The 23,309-nt window shown below is 39.1% G+C and overlaps 1 protein-coding gene across 2 annotated transcripts in view; it reads left to right on the forward strand.

The window, feature by feature from the left end:
- tbc1d23 (TBC1 domain family, member 23) overlaps nt 1-21,100 on the forward strand; it is a 76,833-nt gene extending 55,733 nt beyond the window's left edge. The window contains exons 6-19 of one of the 2 annotated variants that reach the window (XM_034180600.1): nt 51-175; nt 256-302; nt 380-483; nt 1,403-1,525; nt 1,650-1,742; nt 1,864-2,034; nt 2,143-2,185; nt 2,264-2,370; nt 2,472-2,614; nt 9,452-9,496; nt 10,160-10,248; nt 10,350-10,485; nt 13,630-13,824; nt 18,222-21,100. In XM_034180600.1, coding sequence (XP_034036491.1) covers nt 51-175; nt 256-302; nt 380-483; nt 1,403-1,525; nt 1,650-1,742; nt 1,864-2,034; nt 2,143-2,185; nt 2,264-2,370; nt 2,472-2,614; nt 9,452-9,496; nt 10,160-10,248; nt 10,350-10,485; nt 13,630-13,824; nt 18,222-18,306 — 1,506 coding nt within the window. In that variant the 3' untranslated portion in view covers nt 18,307-21,100. The remainder of the gene's footprint in view (nt 1-50; nt 176-255; nt 303-379; nt 484-1,402; nt 1,526-1,649; nt 1,743-1,863; nt 2,035-2,142; nt 2,186-2,263; nt 2,371-2,471; nt 2,615-9,451; nt 9,497-10,159; nt 10,249-10,349; nt 10,486-13,629; nt 13,825-18,221) is intronic. The other variant, XM_034180601.1, reaches the window with a different exon arrangement.
- Nucleotides 21,101-23,309: the final 2,209 nt, after the last annotated feature.

Below are 23,309 nucleotides of genomic sequence, written 5' to 3' on the forward strand. Positions count from 1 at the left end.
AATCACCTGGTATTTATTACAGTTTCTATGCTGCATTTTGTCCTCCATAGTTGGGAAGTCTCTTTGCCAGCCACTGCCTTCCTGAAGTTACCCAAACCTTGTGGGATACTTACTTCCAGCAGGCTGATCCTTTTCTCATCTTCTTCCTTCTGCTAGTCATCCTCGTCAATGCCAAGTGTGTAGTTGTCAGTGGAAGCCATGTCAGGAAACAATTCAAATCTTATCTTAATTTGTCCGCATTTGATATACCCACAGAGAGACAATCCTCGCACAAGAAGGGGACAGCAAGGAGGACATCATCAGTAAGTTTGATTTACTTTGTGGATCTCATCAGTAACATGTTAACCACTGGACTTAATCAAGGGTTTATCTGTCACAGAAATGCTGGAAGCATCTCCTTCACTCCTGGAATCTGAAGACATTGAAGATTTGTTCTCACTTGCCCAATATTACCAGAGCAAGACCCCCCTGTCTCTCAGAAAGGTGAACACCTTTTTTTTTTTTTTTTTTAAATGCATAATACGACTTAGGCCCAAAGCTGTGACAAATGACTACTTAAAATGACCAAGAATTAAAGAATTAATAAAAGTTGCTCCGCACAGCATTGTTGAAACTATATGTAAGTTTCCATATATCTTGGTTGAAAATTTCAATCTTAGTTTTCTCCAACTCCACACATTTCATGTTAAATGTATATAAAATTATTTTTAACAAGTTGTGTATTTTTTTATTCACTGTGGGATTTTCAATGCATCAAAGATTTATAGCATTTTTATTATACTCCTGAAATATTGGAATAGTCCTTGACTAAATTAGGGAACCATTAGTGGTATTTAATGGCCTCCCTGTACAACCAGCACCTTTTTTGCTTTTAAGCAGAGGACGAAAGTCTCAATAGTTAAGAAAGGCCATCTGGTGCAGACCTTTGAATCTTCATCTCAGGAGTTGCCTCTAAAAGAGTTGGCCTACCATGATCAACTGTACAGTTTAGTACGTCCCTTCAGCTTCTCCTTTTTTTTCACTCTGAGCCACCACAGCAGATCTGAGGTGGATCTGCATGTTGACTTGGCAACAGTTTTACACTGGTTACCTTTTCTGACACAACTCCACATGACATGGAGAACGGGCAAGGGTGGTCTTGGACTGGGAACCTTGCCCTCTGGAAGCAAGTGCACTAACCACGAGGCCACCACCCCTGCTGCCACCTGCAATGTGTATCATATAAAAATATAAGAAATATATCTAAGTATAATTGTTTTCAGCAAAATGACCATCATGGACATGATTATAATCCTAAACAATGGTTTGGAACAAATGACTTGTTTTAGTAAGACAAATAACTATAAAATGACAGATTTCTCACAACTGTAATGCTAAATAACTGCTGTCACTCTCCTGCTAGATGAACCAGAATTTATTTGGTAGCAGCCTTGTGGCTCTGAAGGAAGATGACATGGACCTCAGTCAGGCACTTTGTCTGCCTGTGTCTGTCCCTGAAATCCTGCAGGCCAACCAACTGCAGCAGGTGAGAATCGGTCTCCGCTTGCTTTAATCCTATTTCTGATGACAAGCACATTGCTAAACATCTGCAAGTCAGCCATTTATGAAAATGTTGTAAAAGTGAATTGAATGTATGTATGTATTTTAAGGATGGAGTCCGATTCTTTGTTGTGGACTGTCGGCCTGCAGAGCAGTACAATGCTGGACACCTGGCCACTGCTTTTCACCTGGACTCTGACCTGGTGACTTCTGATAATGCTGATTCTGTATACAGTATTGTGCAAATTTTTTGGACACTTAAGTAAAGTTTTGTTTTGTTTTGTTTTGTTTCTCCTCTTCTTCTTCTGTTGTCTTCTTTTGTAGATGCTCCAAAACCCCTCAGAGTTTGCCCTCTCTGTGAAGTCCCTTTTGGAGGCACAGAAACAGTCTCTAGAGTCTGGATCCATTGCCAGTGGGGAGCACCTGTGCTTCATGGGTAGTGGTAGAGAGGAAGAGGACATGTATATGAACATGGTGTTGGCTCATTTCCTACAGGTGAGACTCATTGCAAATGTGGGGATGACACTGTAGAGAGAGAGAGAGAGCGGGAGAGAGAGAGAGGTATTTGAAGTAGTCAGTGGTGACGTCTTTGCTTTTTAACAGAACAACAAGGAATATGTCAGCATTTCTAAAGGAGGTTTTATGGGTGAGTAGGTGAAAAGAGAATATTGAGAGCCTTATTATGGTGAGAATTGAAAACTTACTAAGATATGTGTGCTATCAGCCCTCCAGCAGCATCTGGTAGACATGAATGTAGAGGGCCTTGATTCCTCATACATCCACTGGATAGTCAGCACATCGGGATCTCACGGCAGCCTCAGTTCTGCCGATGTAAGTAGAGATGTTAGTGAACTGCTCAGTCAGCATGTGAGCTAAGTGTTTGATTTTTAGCCCTACCTGAAATACATTATCTTCTTTTTGGGTTGATGTAGGGAGAGTCCCTGAGCAGCCCTGGAGATGGCAAAGGTGTGAAGTCTTTGGTTAACAAAATGACATTTGCATTGAAGTCCAAGTCAGTCAATGTAAAGGAGAAGATGATCAGCTTCATTGAGAACACCTCTGCTCCTGTGGACAGGTGAGGAACTTCCCTGAGAGATCTGAAAAATGTGTTCAAGCAAATGTGTTGTGTTTAACTTCATCTACTGTGTTTTAGCATTTCTTTACTTTAATGTAGTGACTATTTAGCAGCAGCAATCATCTCCAATTTTACACACTAACTTGACTCACTTCCATGCTGTTTCTGGCTTTTTGTCATTGTTAATGACAATTTTCAGTTGCAGCTATTTAATACTCAGAACCACGTATTCCCATGTATTGTTTGGCAGTGTAGGGCTTGGATCGCAAAAGTGTAACTAGGTGGGTGAGTTACTTCATTCGTCCCAGCCACCTTGTGGAGACAGTAACTTAAAACATCTTGTAACCAGGCTGGAAGCTTTGATGACCTCAGTTGAAGGCCTGCCAGAAGAAGAAAATGTGGCAGTTCTTTGACTGGCTGCTTGAAGGAGCACATTCCCATGAGAGTCCATATTAAAATGTCCAAATTTAGAGCAGAAATAAACCCATTTACAACCTGGTACAAAATAAAAATTTTGTCTATTTAGATAGTTTCAACCTCCATGAGTGACAGCTGTTGAGCTCTGGGGGGTGCCAGTTTTTTTTTTTTTTGTTTTTTTTTTTGGGTCTCACTAGTAAATGTTTTTGAGATCCATGTAAACCCGGTGTAAAATTTTGGGAGGGGCAGTAGGAGTTGATCTCGGGGCCAACTCCAGCTCCACTCACTACAGCTTGTAGATGAACCATGTGTTTCATTTGTTTTGGTAAATGGTCCCCTGTATGTCACAAGAGACAAGAGTCCTGATTGGACCTTTTTTGTGGGTCATCTCACAGTGAATCAAAGTGCTGCTTAGTTGAGCGATCAAACAATGCATGCGCATTTGCCAAAAACAGCATGAGGAACCCTGAGAAGGTGAGCTGTAATAAAAAATAAAAAAAATGCCTAAATCAATATGTCTGTTAGCCATCTGTGATTAAATAATAGCAAATCTGTAACAGAACAATGATATATATATATATATATATATATATATATATATATATATATATATATATATATATATATATACTCAACAAAAATATAAACGCAGCACTTTTGGTTTTGCTCCCATTTTGTATGAGATGAACTCAAAGATCTAAAACTTTTTCCACATACACAATATCACCATTTCCCTCAAATATTGTTCACAAACCAGTCTAAATCTGTGATAGTGAGCACTTCTCCTTTGCTGAGATAATCCATCCCACCTCACAGGTGTGCCATATCAAGATGCTGATTAGACACCATGATTAGTGCACAGGTGTGCCTTAGACTGTCCACAATAAAAGGCCACTCTGAAAGGTGCAGTTTTGTTTTATTGGGGTGGATACCAGTCAGTATCTGGTGTGACCACCATTTGCCTCATGCAGTGCAACACATCTCCTTTGCATAGAGTTGATCAGGTTGTCAATTGTGGCCTGTGGAATGTTGGTCCACTCCTCTTCAATGGCTGTGTGAAGTTGCTGGATATTGGCAGGAACTGGTACACGCTGTCGTATACGCCGGTCCAGAGCATCCCAAACATGCTCAATGGGTGACATGTCTGGTGAGTATGCCGGCCATGCAAGAACTGGGACATTTTCAGCTTCCAAGAATTGTGTACAGATCCTTGCAACATGGGGCCATGCATTATCCTGCTGCAACATGAGGTGATGTTCTTGGATGTATGGCACAACAATGGGCCTCAGGATCTCATCACGGTATCTCTGTGCATTCAAAATGCCATCAATAAAATGCACCTGTGTTCTTCGTCCATAACAGACGCCTGCCCATACCATAACCCCACCGCCACCATGGGCAACTCGATCCACAACATTGACATCAGAAAACCGCTCACCCACACGACGCCACACGCTGTCTGCCATCTGCCCTGGACAGTGTGAACCGGGATTCATCCATGAAGAGAACACCTCTCCAACGTGCCAAATGCCAGCGAATGTGAGCATTTGCCCACTCATGTCGGTTACGACAACGAACTGGAGTCAGGTCGAGACCCCGATGAGGACGACGAGCATGCAGATGAGCTTCCCTGAGACGGTTTCTGACAGTTTGTGCAGAAATTCTTTGGTTATGCAAACCAATTGTTTCAGCAGCTGTCCGAGTGGCTGGTCTCAGATGATCTTGGAGGTGAACATGCTGGATGTGGAGGTCCTGGGCTGGTGTGGTTACACGTGGTCTGCGGTTGTGAGGCTGGTTGGATGTACTGCCAAATTCTCTGAAACGCCTTTGGAGACGGCTTATGGTAGAGAAATGAACATTCACTACACGAGCAACAACTCTGGTTGACATTCCTGCTGTCAGCATGCCAATTGCACGCTCCTTCAGATCTTGCGACATCTGTGGCATTGTGCTGTGTGATAAAACTGCACCTTTCAGAGTGGCCTTTTATTGTGGGCAGTCTAAGGCACACCTGTGCACTAATCATGGTGTCTAATCAGCATCTTGATATGGCACACCTGTGAGGTGGGATGGATTATCTCAGCAAAGGAGAAGAGCTCACTATCACAGATTCAGACTGGTTTGTGAACAGTATTTGAGGGAAATGGTGATATTGTGTATGTGGAAAAAGTTTTAGATCTTTGAGTTCATCTCATACAAAATGGGAGCAAAGCCAAAAGTGTTGCGTTTATATTTTTGTTGAGTGTGTATATATATATATATATATATATATATATGTATGTGTGTGTGTGTATATATGTGTGTGTATATATATATATATATATATATATATATATATATATATATATATATATATATATATATATATATATATATATATGTATGTGTGTGTATATATATACATATATACATATGTATATATATAAAATCTTCATGGTATTATCATTGCCATAATGCCACAAATTCCAGTGGAAATGGAACCTTTTTGCTGGCATTTTGTCAGTATCAGCAACAGCTTTTTTTGCGATTCATGCCATAAATTAGTGATTTACTGTGATCAAATAGCAATAAAATGATCAAACGTCTTCTAAAATCGACTGGGGTCCCAATCGAAAATTGAAGTGCGATGTGAAAATCTTGTAATATCGCTCACCCAACGCCCCTAGAGTGTGAAATTTTCTATTGCATTATTCCTTTTACTGTGTGATGTATTGAATTGGTGCTATTTCAGCAATACAAACTCCAGTATTACTGTTGGTTTAGCTAGTCTTTCTTTTGTTGCATGTATATTCGTGTTAGGTGCATTTTTTTTTAGTATACTCCAATTAGTTGTGAGAACATATTTATGCCATATCTTAGAATAAAACAAATTATCTATATTCATTGGCTGTGTTTACTTCGGTTTATTCATGTTCTCCAGTTACTCTGGTATTTGGTTCAGAGTTATTTTTGTTTTCCTGGCTGGATTCAATCTATGGTTGGATTTCATGATGTTTGTTTTACCATGAACTCCTCAGTGTTCTGAAAGTAACTAAAACTAAACTACAAAACAAATGGATGAAAATATTGTTCTGCAGCAGGGAGACTATGCGTTTCTGTTGTTTCACATCCACAGCGGTAATAAACAACTCAGATTTGCAGGTTAAAACAGCGTGCTGCACACACATGAAGGTTCAGATTCCCACAAACTCTTTTAAAGTAAAATAAAAAATAACCTACCACCTTCACTGAAGAGAACAAGAAACAAAAGAGGAGAAAATGAGAAAAAGCCCCCACGCATGCATCGTGCATGAGATCGCAGCCAGAGACTAATGTCCGACAGCAGCACTGCCTTCAGCTCCAGTTCTGTCATGATTGTGGCAAATTATCTCCTGAAAATAATGTATTCTGACTTTTTCCAATGTAAAATATACATCTGCATGTCCAAGCAGTCTGTAAAAACAGCATGGTGGAGACAGTCCACAGCTTAATGATGTGCATCCCCTTGCTCAGCTGCTCTGTTGTAGCACAGCTGTTTTTTTTTTCCCCTTGTTTGAAATAATCATATAATCTAAACATATAATATGATCTAGAAAATAGATGGTTAATTTCAGGAGGTGGGGATGGACTAGTTGCCTGCCTGGTTGGTGTCCATCCAGGACCCAGGGCACTTCCATGGAGTGGTGGACACAGCAAGATGTGGCACCAGCCCACACTCCCAAACTTGACTATGTTCACTTACCTCCTCTGCTGACCTACAGTAAGTGGTACATGTGATGTAACGTGTGTGAAATGTCATTCACTGTTCTAATCTGATACTTCGCCATCATTATCAGTGTGGATCACATAATTATTGATGGTGTTCATAATGTTGTGGAAGGGTTTGCTGCCACGATACCTTCTGAAGAAAACTGATTCAAACAACAGAAGGTCTGTTTGTTTTGCTACATTTCTATTTTAATATATGTAAATACAACCCCTGGCAATAATTATGGGATCACCGGCCTCGGAGGATGTTCATTCAGTTGTTTAATTTTGTAGAAAAAAGCAGATCACAGACATGAGACAAAACTAAAGTCATTTCAAATGGCAACTTTCTGGCTTTAAGAAACACTATAAGAAATCAAGAAAAAAAAATTGTGGCAGTCAGTAACATTACTTTTTTAGACCAAGCAGAGGGAAAAAAATATGGACTCACTCAATTCTGAGGAATAAATTATGGAATCACCCTGTAAATTTTCATCCCCAAAACTAACACCTGCCTCAAATCAGATCTGCGTGTTATTCTGCATCTAAAAAGGAGTGATCACAGCTTGGAGAGCTGTTGCACCAAGTGGACTGACATGAATCATGGCTCCAACACGAGAGATGTCAATTGAAACAAAGGAGAGGATTATCAAACTCTTAAAAGAGGGTAAATCATCACGCAATGTTGCAAAAGATGTTGGTTGTTCACAGTCAGCTGTGTCTAAACTCTGGACCAAATACAAACAACATGGGAAGGTTGTTAAAGGCAAACCTACTGGTAGACCAAGGAAGACATCAAAGCATCAAGATAGAAAACTTAAAGCAATATGTCTCAAAAATCGAAAATGCACAACAAAACAAATGAGGAACGAATGGGAGGAAACTTGAGTCAACGTCTGTGACCGAACTGTAAGAAACTGCCTAAAGGAAATGGGATTTACATACAGAAAAGCTAAACGAAAGCCATCATTAACACCTAAACAGAAAAAAACAAGGTTACAATGGGCTAAGGAAAAGCAATCGTGGACTGTGGATGACTGGATGAAAGTCATATTCAGTGATGAATCTCGAATCTGCATTGGGCAAGGTGATGATGCTGGAACTTTTGTTTGGTGCCGTTCCAATGAGATTTATACAGATGACTGCCTGAAGTCCACAGTCATTGATGATATGGGGCTGCATGTCAGGTAAAGGCACTGGGGAGATGGCTGTCATTACATCATCAATAAATGCACAAGTTTACGTTGATATTTTGGACACTTTTCTTATCCCATCAATTGAAAGGATGTTTGGGGATGATGAAATCATTTTTCAAGATGATAATGCATCTTGCCATAGAGCAAAAACTGTGAAAACATTCCTTGCAAAAAGACACATAGGGTCAATGTCATGGCCTGCAAATAGTCCGGATCTTAATCCAATTGAAAATCTTTGGTGGAAGTTGAAGAAAATGGTCCATGACAAGGCTCCAACCTGCAAAGCTGATCTGGCAACAGCAATCAGAGAAAGTTGGAGCCAGATTGATGAAGAGTACTGTTTGTCACTCATTAAGTCCATGCCTCAGAGACTGCAAGCTGTTATAAAAGCCAGAGGTGGTGCAACAAAATACTAGTGATGTGTTGGAGTGTTCTTTTGTTTTTCATGATTCCATAAATTTTTCCTCAGAATTGAGTGAATCCATATTTTTTTCCCTCTGCTTGGTCTAAAAAAGTAACCGTTACTGACTGCCACAATTTTTTTTTTCCTGATTTCTTATAGTGTTTCTTAAAGCCAGAAAGTTGCCATTTGAAATGACTTTAGTTTTGTGTCATGTCTGTGATCTGCTTTTTTTCTACAAAATTAAAAAACTGAATGAACATCCTCCGAGGCCGGTGATTCCATAATTTTTACCAGGGGTTGTAATAAATATTTATGTGACTGAGATGAAGCCAGGTTATTGATTCTTTGTTTACAGCAAAACAAAACAGTTTAGCTGTGTTTCACAGTATGAACCCTGTATGTTTACCAGCATGGTTACAATAATATTGTAGCTGTTAGAATGGATTTAATGGCCTAAATCAGGGGTGGCCAAGTTCGGTCCTCGAGAGCCACCTTCCTGACACTCTTAGTTGTCTCCCTGCTCCAACACACCTGAATCCAATGAAAGGCTCATTAAAAGTCTGCTAACGAGTCTTTCATTGGATTCAGGTGTGTTGGAGCAGGGAGACAACTAAGAGTGTCAGGAAGGTGGCTCTCGAGGACCGAACTTGGCCACCCCTGGCCTAAATACTGAATATCACATGAGGAAAATTCGATCAATCTGTCTAACAAACTCAGCACTGCAAACAAGAATTACTTTCATTATCTATTCATCTGTTGATAATTGATTAATCCATTTGTTTTTTGGCCCATAAAAGAAAATGAAGAAACTACAAATTAGTGCTTCCAAAAGCCCAAGTTCATGTCCTCAAATGTTTTATTCTGTCCATAGTCCAAAGACATTCTGGTTACGGTCAGAAAGAAACCAAAAAACAAAAAAAATTGAAAAAGCTGAAATGAGATAATTGACATCAAAACAAAGGGCTCCGGGTTGCCGATTAATTTTATAGGTGTTTAATTATTGATTCATCATTACAGCTCTAAATTCTCATAACAGCTTTGCAAAATTTATTTGTATTTTAATGAAAAAATGCTTTGTGCCTCGTTCCATGCTAGAATATCTTTCAATCTGCCCTGGCCAGAGAAGGTGATTCCAGATCGGTAAGCTTTCCCTAACTTAAAACCACCAGCATGTCCACTGGCTGTAGACCAGCACCAGTCCCTGGGACTGTATGAAACGTAGTGTCACATTAACGCATGCTACGTGCATCAGCATCTATTCCTACACCGCTCACTCATACATTAACTCTGCACATGCCCATACCGGTAAACTGTGTCAAAATGTTTCAGGATCTGTCTTCATGCTTTTACTAACAGTCAGCACTGTTCTTCACTTCCCCATTCAAGCTTCTATGGCTTTTGAGCAAAGTGTTTGGTCTTTTTTGCTTCCACAACTCATGAAGGTTCCTACTCTGAATGGTTGAGGCATTGTAAGGTCACTGTGTGCATGGACATGCACTTAGTAGACTGTTTTGACTTTGTTTTTAAAGGTAGTGAGGGCTGTGCTGAATATCTTACTCCACTGTGAAGAAGCACAACTCCAACATATGCTGCTATTACCACTTAGAGCATCTACTCTGTAACTCTTTTAATACCCAAGTAAACCTGCTCATTGCACATGTTTCTTGATGTTTAATAGCAAAGCTTACAGCTTTTACCTGCAAGAAGCTTAGCGCAGCCTGGGGGTCTTTGTGCCGTTTGTTTAACACGTGCATGGATGTATCAGGTTAAATGTGAACCTCTGCCTTGCCACTCTGCTTTCAGGCACGTGAGCAGCAGTGATCGTGTCGGTAAACCCTACAGAGGTGTGAAACCTGTGTTCAGTATTGCTGATGAAGAGGAATATGACACAGGTAAACCAACACATGAAACACACACACACACCCAAACCCTTTAAATTGACTGACCTGATACTGTAATGATTGTGTTTTATTGCCATTTAATTTCTTCCCAGATGAGATTGACAGTTCATCCATGTCAGATGATGACAGAAAGGAGATAGTCAACATTCAGACCTGGATTAACAAACCAGATGTAAAGCATCACATTCCCTGCAATGAGGTGAAAGAGACAGGTCACATGTTTCCCAGGTGAGTGGGAAAACAGAGTGAATCTAGCTACGACAAAAAAAAAAAAAAAAACAGGTTTTAATCTGGCACTGTAAAATATTCTAGCAACTACAAAGTTGCAGTTTTTATCTCCCGCTGGCCGACGTACCGAAGTGGGATTCTTTCTGTCTGTCTATCCCTCCCGAAAAGTGTATAAGCATTCTGAAATCAATTCCTCTCACATTTTTAGGAGGAATTTTGTGAAACTTGGTACAAGTCCTTGTTATAAGTTGATAATACACATATTAGCATATCATTAGACTAGAGGTACATCATAGAAAATTCCTTTTCATTTATATTTTTCAGTGCAGATTCTGAATCAACATGTTAACTTTGAAAAGTAATATATTCATTATTCTCTCCTATGATTTATTACCAAGAAATGTTTCTCTTGATTTATGAAACTCTTCATTAAAATGAGCTCATTTTACAGTTTTTTTTTAGAAGTGCAAATAGTTGATGTGTGTTGACAAAACAAATGTTATCAGAATGTAGCAAGCACTTGTACCAAAGCAGTATTTGCCGGGGGGGGGGGATATAATGCTCTCGGAGCGCTCTTGTCTGATGTGCGACCAGATGGAGGGTTATATTATACGAGTAACTCTCTTTCATTTGTGGCACCACAGACATTCTCAGTAGCTACAGTCGCTGTGGTGCTTTTGAAACCTCTTGGTGGACATGCTGGTAAAGGCTGATTTTGATCATGACCGTCCATAAATACACTACGTCAAGTTGTCGTGGTGAATCTTGACCATGCCCTACCAACTCTCAAGTTTTCTATAAGACTACACAATAACCTTAAGATGATGGGGAATATGATATACAGTGATATAGCCACCTTTTGTGCATATATATTGATTGAAGGCTTTTGTTGAATTAATTGAAGTCCTGAAATTGAAGATTTCTGGTTGGACTGACTTTCAGTACCAAATATGTGTGTGTGTGGTGGTGTTCTAATACTGACTAACTGTGCATACTGTGCCTCTGTCAAAGTGATTATTTTTTTGTGATTTGACAGTGCAGGATGATGAATTTAATTGTCTTTTATTGTCACAGTTTACACTCGCACTGTTCATTCTGCATTTAAATTGTATGCACTATGTTCACACATCTAGTACTTTGCCTTGTGCTTTGCCTTATCTGAACATGTGATGGTGGTCTTTTTGCAGGCACATTTGTACTCAGGAATCAGGATAGGAAGTAGAGCTGAAACAACTAATTGAGTTAATCGATTAAAATCGATTATTAAAATAGTTGTCAACTAATTTAGTCATCGATTAGTTGCTAAATAACTTTGTTTTACCGCAAATGTGTCGTTTCTTCCATATAATCAACCTAGCTTTGCTTTGAATCTTGAACCAATGGAGTGCTTCGAGCCGCTGCTTCATTGGTTTCATTTGTGTTATTTCACTTTATCTTAATTTTTCCCCAGTAAAACCCTAAAGAGCATATGTCTGTGAGGAATATTTACCTTTTTTATGTTAAACTGACCTGTTATGGTCTTCTGAAACAGTTGATAGATGTATTTTATGCTAGCGCCGATGCTAACGTGTTAGCATGTCTATGGCGTTTTCATTGCTAAAGTTAGAATTAAGCTGCTGGCATTTCAGCATGTTTGTGCATTTGTTTTCTGTATAATAATTAATGGCTCAGTGTTTGTTGTCGTAAAAGAGTCAAATGTATTACAAATTATAATTTATTTATTTATTTTATTTATAATAATAGCAACAATAATAATAGTAATAATAACTAATAATGCTACAATACAATTTTAGAGAAAGAGACATGAGTCACATGTGTCACTGTGAAATGACCACAGTTTACAAGTTATACAGAGAATGTTGCACATATAATGAGTCAGGTTTACAGTTTTTGATTTAGGTTTTATGGTTAACTGGTTATGCTAATTGCTCATTTGCACCAATAAAAATACCTATTTTTTCACTATATATTTTATAACATGTTTCAATTTTGTTTTATGGCAACTCAACACTTTGATAAAGCAGTGCCATTTGAAATAATTATTTTTGTTCTTTATTATAAACTGTTTTATTCTTTATTATTTTATATTTCAACAGCCGAGGGACATTTGACAATTTGTTGATTTTCAAGTATTTTAAGTTTTCAATTAATGTTCTGTTGTTAAGTAAAGTGATGGAAGGAGAGAAAAATTGTTTCCCTGGCACATTTTTAAAAAATTCCCCGCTAATCTGATTAATCAATTAATCGTGTCGAAACCCCATCAGATTCATCGATGATCCAAATAATCATTTGTTGCAGCCCTAATAGGAAGTGTGTGATCTAGTTCATCTATAGTGTGCTCACTTTGTGATCTGTACAGACTGCCCCTCCAGGTCAGCGTGCATATGAACCGCAGATTAATTACATATAGTGCAATTAATCTGCAAATTTGCAAATTTATTGCAAATTACAAATTTACATATAGTGTGAAGTAGAGATTTACGTATCGTCACACTGACTTGTTTTTAGGATAATAATCGTGTGACGACACACAGTTGCACATTTGTGAGCGGGTGGGGGGGGTGTTGTTGCTTAACATGGGCAAAAGTTACTAGTTCTTAAATTTCTTTTGAAAATGGAAAGCACTGTGATATTTTTGCTCTTTGGATAGTAGTCTGATCCTTGACAAAAAAAAAAAAAAAACATGATCAGAACTGAACCATGATTTTTGTGATCCCATACACCCTGGATCAAGACTGTCATAATATGGCGCACTATTTAACATGAACATTCAAGAATGCTCAGGGCTTCTTTCAAGATAGTGAGGCTGCAGGACGGCAGCAAGATGATTTGAAAAGTTCCAAGACAGTTTAAAACAGTTGTGGTGGCATTTTGTACCATCAGGAACTCACCAAGACTAACCCCAGGACCTGCCACAATTTAATAGTCATGGTGCCTTTACCGATACTCGTGTGAGGGTGAATGGGTTTTTTTTGGGGGGGGGGTGGGGGGTACCATGAACACAGTCACTCCGGACACTGGAGTCTTATACGTAAATTATTAAAACTTGTTTTATAGCAAATGTGCCCTTTTCTGTTATTTGAAAACATGGAAAGTGAATTTGTGCATCCAGGAGTCTTAACACCCTGTCTGTTGTTTTTGCAGTCATTTGCTGATCACAGACACTCACATGTACTGCTTGCGGGAGATCGCCTTACGAAAAGGCTTCGCCTACATTCAGTCCAGACAAGCACTGAACTCTGTGGTGAAGATCACATCAAAAAAGAAGCACCCAGAACTCATCACATTCAAGTTTGGCACCAACAACACAGCTGGAGTGGAAATATCTGCAGTTGAGAGGTCTGTGTTTGCAGCAGGGCTTCAGACCAGTTTCTTCTGCCCCCCTCCCCAATTTGTTTATTCCAAGCAGAATTTGAATTTTAACTTTTCTGGTTTTCGGTTCAGAATCGAGGCTGGATGCGATATATAAAATTTACCATGTTCAAAATTTGATTCTTAGAATAATGTCTCTGTTTTGAGTCATGTCCTGTCTGCAGGAGGAGGGGGCGGGGCGGGGTGTTTAAGTCTAAGTGTCTCTTTTTGCACATTGAGCAAACTTTTTTCTTTTGTTTCAAAGTCTGCTCTGAGTGTCTCTGTGAGTGTCCTCGTGGTTAAACTAAAACCACCCATGACACGTAACAAACATCAACATTTTTGGCCTTTTTTCTCCTCTTTTCCCAAAATATGCCTAAAATGTCTTCCTGAGGACAGCTGATGTAAATGCGTTGATTAAATCCTTCTTATCTCTCAATCAGGCTGCGCTTTCCACATAAATACACAAATTTTTGATTGTTCCTGCTCAGAGACTGCAAACCAGTAGTGGAGCAGATGATTTTTGGCCAGAATTGTTCACTTGGTGATACAAGCATCAGATTTGGCATGAATGTTCTTCATAAATCAGTCTTTGATTTAAAAAAAAAAAAAAAAAAAAGTGCTGGCCAGTGGTGGGCACAGCTAACCAAAAGGTTAGCTTCTGCTAATCAGCTAACTGAAATGTTATCTTTTATAACACTAAGCCGATAAACTACAAAATTTAGCTGAAGCTGCAGCTAATCGCTAACCGCTAACTTTCAGTATTGTCTCTGGTACACGCTCAACAAGCCAGCTTTGAGTTTAAGCACCGCCAACACTTCTGATTGACTCAAAGATGATCACAAACCCAACAACAAACAAGTCAGCGCTTCTGTCTTTGTGCACCCTGCCTACTGCTGTAAGAAAGAGTCATTTTCATTCACAGCAAACAGTGTTTCAGACGTGAAGCAGACATCCTGAAAAGGAAAGGTTTGATTTATGATTTTGATTTATAAATCACATTAATCCGGATAGAATAACTACAATAGAATAACAGCAAACAGTGTTTCAGACGTGAAGCAGACATCCTGAAAAGGAAAGGTTTGATTTATGATTTTGATTTATAAATCACATTAATCCGGATAGAATAACTACATTAATGTCAACTCTAACATTTTTACAAAATGAAAATATAACACACATCTTTTAATTTTAAAATAATGCACTAATTCTGAATGTTTTGAACATTAACACACACAGATGCCAAAAGGCATTATGGGTAAAATGAGCCTCACCTCATTACTGATTGGTTGATTTAAAAACCAACACACAAGTGACTGTAACACGTAATACACAATGGTAACACATATTATGGTAACACATAATGGTTTTTACAAATAAATGTATATTTGTAAAATATGTAATTTTTTTTCTCATTTGTAAAAAAAAAAAAAAAAAAAAGGCACCTGCAAATTCTGTTTAAGTTTTGATTCAATTCTACACCCATGTGATATAACCAGGCGCCATTCACACTGCTACCCAGTAGATGGGTCAAAGTGCATAGAACATTGCCATCTAATATGTAGGTCAAAGTCTTTCTATAATATGATGCTGCATTAGAAAAGAACAGCAGGTTAGTGAGTGAAATATAATCATGTTCAACAGGAGGACAATTTGCTGTTTTCTTAGATGGCTCCACCTTGTTTTATCTTAAGTCCTAGAACACGATCGCAAAAGTGTTTCTATAAACAGCTTATGATTTGGCTGTGAAAAAAAATTCAGTCAGGAGATTTTTTTGCTTTAATCCCTGGAAACACTGTGTATGAAGCTTATGTTGTGTTCTGCAGCCATTTTTTGCTTGACACATACACAAGATTTCAAACAGGCTGTACACTGTGCTCATGTATATAAATGCAGCAACGCAGAATGGAGTATGTTTAAAGATATTAATTTGCAAGATTGAGCTCAAATGTCTGCATTATTTGGTGTCTGCTCTCACGTGCATCTGTGAAAAGAACCTCAGGTATGGTGCAGCCTCAGAGTTATTTCAAACAGAAAATATTGTCAGTTGTAATATACTTCCTTAGGGAAGAACTTACTTTTGGATAGGAAAGTGTTGACTGAGCTGCTCGGTCAACTGCCATTGCAACCTGGTAGAAAGTAAATGAACTGAGTTATATCGGCTTCTCCCGTTTTGCTCAGGGTCACCGCAGCAAATCTGACATAACATGTACAGTAGTGTTCAGAATAATAGTAGTGCTATGTGACTAAAAAGATTAATCCAGATTTTGAGTATATTTCTTATTGTTACATGGGAAACAAGGTACCAGTAGATTCAGTAGATTCTCACAAATCCAACAAGACCAAGTATTCATGATATGCACACTCTTAAGGCTATGAAATTGGGCTATTAGTAAAAAAAAAAAGTAGAAAGGGGGGTGTTCACAATAATAGTAGTGTGGCATTCAGTCAGTGAGTTCGTCAATTTTGTGGAACAAACAGGTGTGAATCAGGTGTCCCCTATTTAAGGATGAAGCCAGCACCTGTTGAACATGCTTTTCTCTTTGAAAGCCTGAGGAAAATGGGACGTTCAAGACATTGTTCAGAAGAACAGTGTAGTTTGATTAAAAAGTTGATTGGAGAGGGGAAAACTTATACGCAGGTGCAAAAAAATTATAGGCTGTTCATCTACAATGATCTCCAATGCTTTAAAATGGACAAAAAAAACAGAGATGCATGGAAGAAAATGGAAAACAACCATCAAAATGGATAGAAGAATAACCAGAATGGCAAAGGCTCACCCATTGATCAGCTCCAGGATGATCAAAGACAGTCTGGAGTTACCTGTAAGTGCTGTGACAGTTAGAAGACGCCTGTGTGAAGCTAATTTATTTGCAAGAATCCCCCGCAAAGTCCCTCTGTTAAATAAAAGATGTGCAGAAGAGGTTACAATTTGCCAAAGAACACATCAACTGGCCTAAAGAGAAATGGAGGAATATTTTGTCGACTGATGAGAGTAAAATTGTTCTTTTTGGGTTCAAGGGCCGCAGACAGTTTGTGAGACGACCCCCAAACTCTGAATTCAAGCCACAGTTCACAGTGAAGACAGTGAAGCATGATGGTGCACGCATCATGATATGAGCATGTTTCTCCTACTATGGTGTTGGGCCTATATATCGCATACCAGGTATCATGGATCAGTTTGGATATGTCAAAATACTTGAAGAGGTCATGTTGTCTTATGCTGAAGAGGACATGCCCTTGAAATGGGTGTTTCAACAAGACAATGACCCCAAGCACACTAGTAAACAAGCAAAATCTTGGTTCCAAACCAACAAAATTAATGCCTCGCAGATGTGAAGAAATCATGAAAAACTGTGGTTATACAACTAAATACTAGTTTAGTGATTCACAGGATTGCTAAAAAAGCAGTTTGAACATAATAGTTTTGAGTTTGTAGCGTCAACAGCAGATGCTACTATTATTGTGAACAACCCCTTTTCTACTTTTTTTTACTAACAGCCCAATTTCATAGCCTTAAGAGTGTGCATATCATGAATGCTTGGTCTTGTTGGATTTGTGAGAATCTACTGAATCTACTGGTACCTTGTTTCCCATGTAACAATCAGAAATATACTCAAAACCTGGATTAATCTTTTTAGTCACATAGCACTACTATTATTCTGAACACTACTGTATGTTGATTTGACACACATTTTACACCGGATGCCCTTACTGAGATAACTCCACATTACATGGAGAATGGGCATGGGTGGTCTTGAACTGGGAACCTTCTGTTTTCAAAGTAGTTGCACTGACCACTTGGCCACTGCACTGACAAAATCTTGTTAACTGGTTACCATCATTTCAAACTACCATTTCTGTTCCAGAACATTATGAACATAAAGTTTTCCTTTTAGTTTCTTTAACCAGTTCAAAGCTTTAGACTGCGTGCACAGTTTTTGTTTTCTTTGGTTTTATTTCAAATTTCAAACTAAATATGTAACCCTTTGTACTTGAATTATCGCTTAATGTATGTTTTCTTTTTTATTTGATTTTTGTCAAATAATTCAAGAGCAATACAAAAGTTAAATCTCATATTTCATGTATTGAATGGGAACACACGTGTACTAAAAGTGCTGCTGCCAGTGAAGTGGAGAAAACTTCAGCTGCTGACATTGAGTTTCTTTTTTCTTCTTCATGAAGGGCTACACATTGCTGTTTTGATGTCACAAAATAATTTCCCAACACTGTAAAATAATCTGTGCAAATGCTCTTGTCAGAAGATGCACAAAACCCCAAACAGCACATTTATGACTTCAGAACACCAACAAGTGATCGTGACTTCAGCTGCACAAACAAAACATCTTTTCTGTGCACTCAAGCTTTTGTTTCTATCTTGTCAGATATTTGATACCCAATGCGGGTGATGCCACCAAAGTCATCAAGCAGCAGATTATGAGAGTTCTGGACGCTCTGGAGAGCTCATAGAGGGAGACGCGCTCAAGGCCGGGCAACAGAAGAGTGGAGTACCCTGTCCTGCTCCCTCAACATCCCCCCCCTACTGGACAGATTACTGCAGTGTTGACTGAAGCCTGGGACACGGGTCGCTGCACCGAGTCCAGACCTGTGGGGCAGATTGTGTGTTAAAATGCTTAAGTGCTCTGCAGTCATTCAGGCATTCTCTTACACAAAGTTAACAATGATTCTAAGTTGTTTTTTTTAATTATTATTATTATCATTAATAGTTATCAAACTCCAGATCTCATGACAGCACAGTTACTCAGCAGCCTTAACATAACCTCCTTATGTGGTATAATATATATATATAAAAAAAAAAAAAATCTAAAACCAGCCGGTACCTGTGGAACCACATCGCACCTCTTTTACTGAATCTATTCAGAAATAACAGACCTGGATTCAGTGCTTCTCTTTTTGAAATTGCATCCAAAGTCTAAACCACTTTTTGTCATGAGCGCGACTGCATTTCATGTACGTCTTATTAACTTGCTTTTCATTCTGGACATGTGTGGCTTGTAGACATGCTGTAGAAACCTGACCCTTGTTCAGTGGTAATTCTTTTTGTCCACAGTAATCGGGTCACATACTGCCAACCCGGGTGTTTCGTGCACATCTCCAAAAAGCTGAGCTGTCACACGGAGGTTTCCTACAGCTACAGGTTGTTTTTAATAACTTTTTCCCAGCAGACAGCCTTAATTAGAAATTGAGGGTGTGTATTATAAACATCTATTGTACATAGTCTGTCAGCTGGCCTACATCAGCAGAGTTGTTTTGAATGTTGTTCAGAACATGCAGTGGAAATGAACCATTTTTTCCCTTTTTCTAAACAGCAACTATGCCTTTAACCAAGTTTCTTGGAACTAATTTATCATTGTGCATACTGGATTAACTTCATATCATAGCAGTCTGATGTATGTTGCTTTCAAAAAGCCACTTTGGACTTTAAAGTACTTCAAAAAGAGATTTGGTGATTGTGATTAGTGAGCGCACAAACATCTCAGTATTTTTCCATCACAGTCATTATTTGAATTATTTTTGTCTTGTGGATAAAAGTGTTGTAAGGCACTGTCTGTCAGAAAACTGTGCAGCCCTCCGGTTATATTAGCATAACGTCAATTGGTGCCACATTTTGTTCATCTACACTATTAGGCACTGCCTTAAAAGAAACAAATGGCAGTTTGTGAGGTCAGTGTTTTCAAGATGATCTGTCGTGTCTCTTGTATTTGTCAGCAGGAAGTAGCTTTGCTGATTTGTCCTCCAGTTTGCTTGGAGCTTTGGGCTTTGGCCTCATGCCTGTGCGGTGTGATATTTGTATGAAGGGTGGCAACATATCACAGTTTTTTCCTTCTCATCTTATTCTAATCTGAAACTAGAAGGGCCTTCAGAGTACAGACATCCATCAGGGTCAATAGTCCACTTCACTATAGTACGTGTTTTCAGCCATTTGTTACCTTATCATGATTGACATAAGATCAGCCTCCCACCCACCCACAAAAAATTTGTTCTACTGGATCTGAACTTTCATTCAAATCTGTGCTAAATGCTACATGTTCATATGCATCCATATAAATGGGTGAGTCTTCTTTATTTTCTTTCTCTCCATAAAGATCCATGTAATGTTCCTTGAGAAATTAAAGAAAATGTATGCCCCCCCCCCCCCCCCCCCCCACACACAGACACACACACACACACACAAAAAAAGCCTAGTCTTAAATTGAAGAGTAAGTCCTACGTGGGCCCTGGGGCTCATCAGTGCTGATGCGTATCCTTAGATACTGTAGCTTGAAGCATAAGTTTACAACTCCCGCTGGAGTGGAGCCAGTTCATCTCAGGTTACTTCCCCAAGCCAAAGGGAGTACCCATTAACAGTTTGGTGGACTGGGACCATGCAGATGAAGTGTCTTGTTTAAGGACAAAAATAGGTAGCATGACTGAGAATCAAACCCAGGTCTACAGCAGGGAGGAGCTCAATGTGATAGAAGTTGGACAACCAATAGTCCAACTCCTGGTCCACTGAGTTCCCTACTCGGCAACCTAAGGAAGTGGAGTGGAGTGGGGTGAATTCCTGAATTTGCCCCTTCATATCTGCTCCAGTACTGAACGGAATTTTGCTTGATTCACACTCCACCCATCCACCGTGTTGTATGAAACAGCCTGCTGGGTTTACTGGAATCTGCTGACAAAGTACTGAAAACATAATCTCCTTGTTGGAGGCACTGACGCTAAACCTCTAAAGGAAACGATATGTTACACTAACAGGGGAAACCATCCTGAGTAAAGCGTATGCCACACATTTATCAAAGAGGAACGATTCAGAATTGGTAAAGACTAAATCTGAGCTCCGTTTTAACAATAAAATGGTTTTGTGACTTAATTTACAATGGAGCCAAGATCTGTTTGCTGATAAAATTCTTCTGGGAAATATGGAACTGGTGTGTATCATTCCAGTGTAACTCCTGTATTTCTTGTAATTTATAAACTTGATATTTTTCTGTACATATGTTTGTGGTATTCTTAATGGGAAGTCTTTACATCATTGGTTGGCAACTATGTGCCATGTGGTGCCAAGAAGGTGGCGGGTTTTCCTTCCAGCTGATCACCTCAAGAAATTTGCTGGCCTCCTCAGAGTGGCTCTCCAGGGCACACAGCTGCCCACCACTGGCAAACGATCTCACCACTTGTCCTATACAACATGTCTCAACTGTAATTTGCACTTTACTGTGCTGGTATAATTTTGTTTTTAAATAAATTAAAGTTTGACTGCACAATTTGGCAAATGGATGTTTATTTGTTGAAACTTTAGGAATTGTAGTCACATTTTACCAGATTTAAAAAAATGTTTCTTTAAAAGTAGTCAACATGCAGGGATTTTACATGTTCTTGCTTCATTACAACCAATCAAAATAATAAAAATGTTGCTTTTTTAAGATATTCGATATGTTAACATGATCTAAGATGCAACACAAATTCATATTGTAGATTGCCTGTTAAAGTTATCACTTTCACAACTGACTTTACAAGGTAAGAGCATGGCAGGATGTTTACTTCTTTTAAACCCTGGAGACACCGAGCACTGAGGCTTAACAAGTTCAGCAAGATAGTTTGCTTGTATGACCAGTACATGACAAAACCTTGAAATCTGACCTTACAGTCACAGGGAGCCCACCAGTGAAAGCAGGGGTGGGCAACCTGTTCCAGAAAGAGCCAAGAGGGTGCAGGTTTTCTTTGCAGCCACTGACTCCAAATCACCTGGTGGAGTCAGTGGCTGCAAAGAAAACCTGCACCCTCTTGGCTCTTTCTGGAACAGGTTGCCCACCCCTGAGTGAAAGGAAGCTAGAATGGGTGTGATGTAATCAACCTGGTTTTCATCAAAACTCTAGCATCAGTATTCTGTACCATCTGTAGATGGGTGATTCTTTAACTACGGGCACTATTGGCCTTGTAAATGTAATTTCCACCACACCATTGCCTTACAATATAAAGCGCCTTGGGGCAACTGTTTGTTGTGATTTGGCGCTATATACATGTGCTCTGATGTCAGTTTATCTCCATAGAAACTACCCAAACAATCTTTCATACAAACTTTAGGGACATTACAGTGTTGTGGTGAAAATTACGGCAATAGTGTGGGACAACTACATTTTGTTTAAAAAAAATCACAACAGTTGTATGACATTGAATACCCCAATTATGTTTTGATTATTTTACTGATATTTTATTGAGATATTTTAAAACATTAGAAAAAATGTTTCTTTACCATTCATTTTTATCATTGAAGATCAAAAGTCTGGGTGTGGGACAAGCACAAAACGGCAATATTTGTATATAATGATGCTGAAAAAAGGTGAAAAAGTCATCATAGACTACTAGAACAAATTTCTTAACACACTTTCATTGTAAAGATAACTATAAAAGTGTGAAATTTCCCCTTTTTTCTGTTTTTCATACAATATGATCAAAGGACATAAGTGCCCGTAGTCTAAGAATCACCCAGATATGATATACGAGGTCTGTCAATAAAGTAACGGTCCTTTTTATTTTTTTCAAAAACTATATGGATTTCATTCATATGTTTTTATGTCAGACATGCTTGAACCCTCGTGCGCATGCGTGAGTTTTTCCACGCCTGTCGGTGACGTCATTTGCCTGTGAGCACGCCTTGGGAAGGAGTGGTCCCGCCCCCTCGTCGGATTTTCATTGTCTGGAAATGGCGGAATGAAAAGGACTTTTTCCATCAGAATTTTTTCAGAAGCTGTTAGAGACAGGCACCTGGAAACCATTCGAAAAATTTATCTGGCTTTCGGTGAAAATTTTACGGGCTTCACAGAGAATAAGGTCTGTTGGTACAGCTTTAAGGACCCCTTTAAGGACGCTCGGCGCGCCACGCTCTGAGCTGCGACGACGCGGCACAAGCCACCGGACCATTTCTAAACGGCTCTGTGGATACGAGACCGTCGTGTGCTCTTTCTCTGGTTATCACAAGAGCTGGACATCAGCCATTTTCCGGCAGATTTCACTTTTAACAAGAGATTTTGTCATGGAAAGCCTTCGCGCGTCACGACCGATTCGCTTTGGAAGCGAGACAAAGGAACACCTCCATTTCGGCGTGTTAGAGGACAAGTTTGGACGTCTATCTCGGCTTTCAATGCTTACCAGTCCAGTAAGTATAAGTGAAATTGTGGAGAGCTGGACATGACTATATGGACTATTTGCAGGCCATGACATTGACCCTATGTGTCTTTTTGCAAGGAATGTTTTCACAGTTTTTGCTCTATGGCAAGATGCATTATCATCTTGAAAAATGATTTCATCATCCCCAAACATTCTTTCAATTGATGGGATAAGAAAAGTGTCCATATCATCAATGACTGTGGAAATTTACATGTTCTCTTCAGGCAGTCATCTTTATAAATCTCATTGGAACTGCACCAAACAAAAGTTCCAGCATCATCACCTTGCCCAATGCAGATTCG

The sequence above is a fragment of the Thalassophryne amazonica genome, chromosome 10 (assembly GCF_902500255.1).
Source record: "Thalassophryne amazonica chromosome 10, fThaAma1.1, whole genome shotgun sequence".
In the NCBI taxonomy this organism is placed as follows: Eukaryota; Metazoa; Chordata; class Actinopteri; order Batrachoidiformes; family Batrachoididae; genus Thalassophryne; species Thalassophryne amazonica.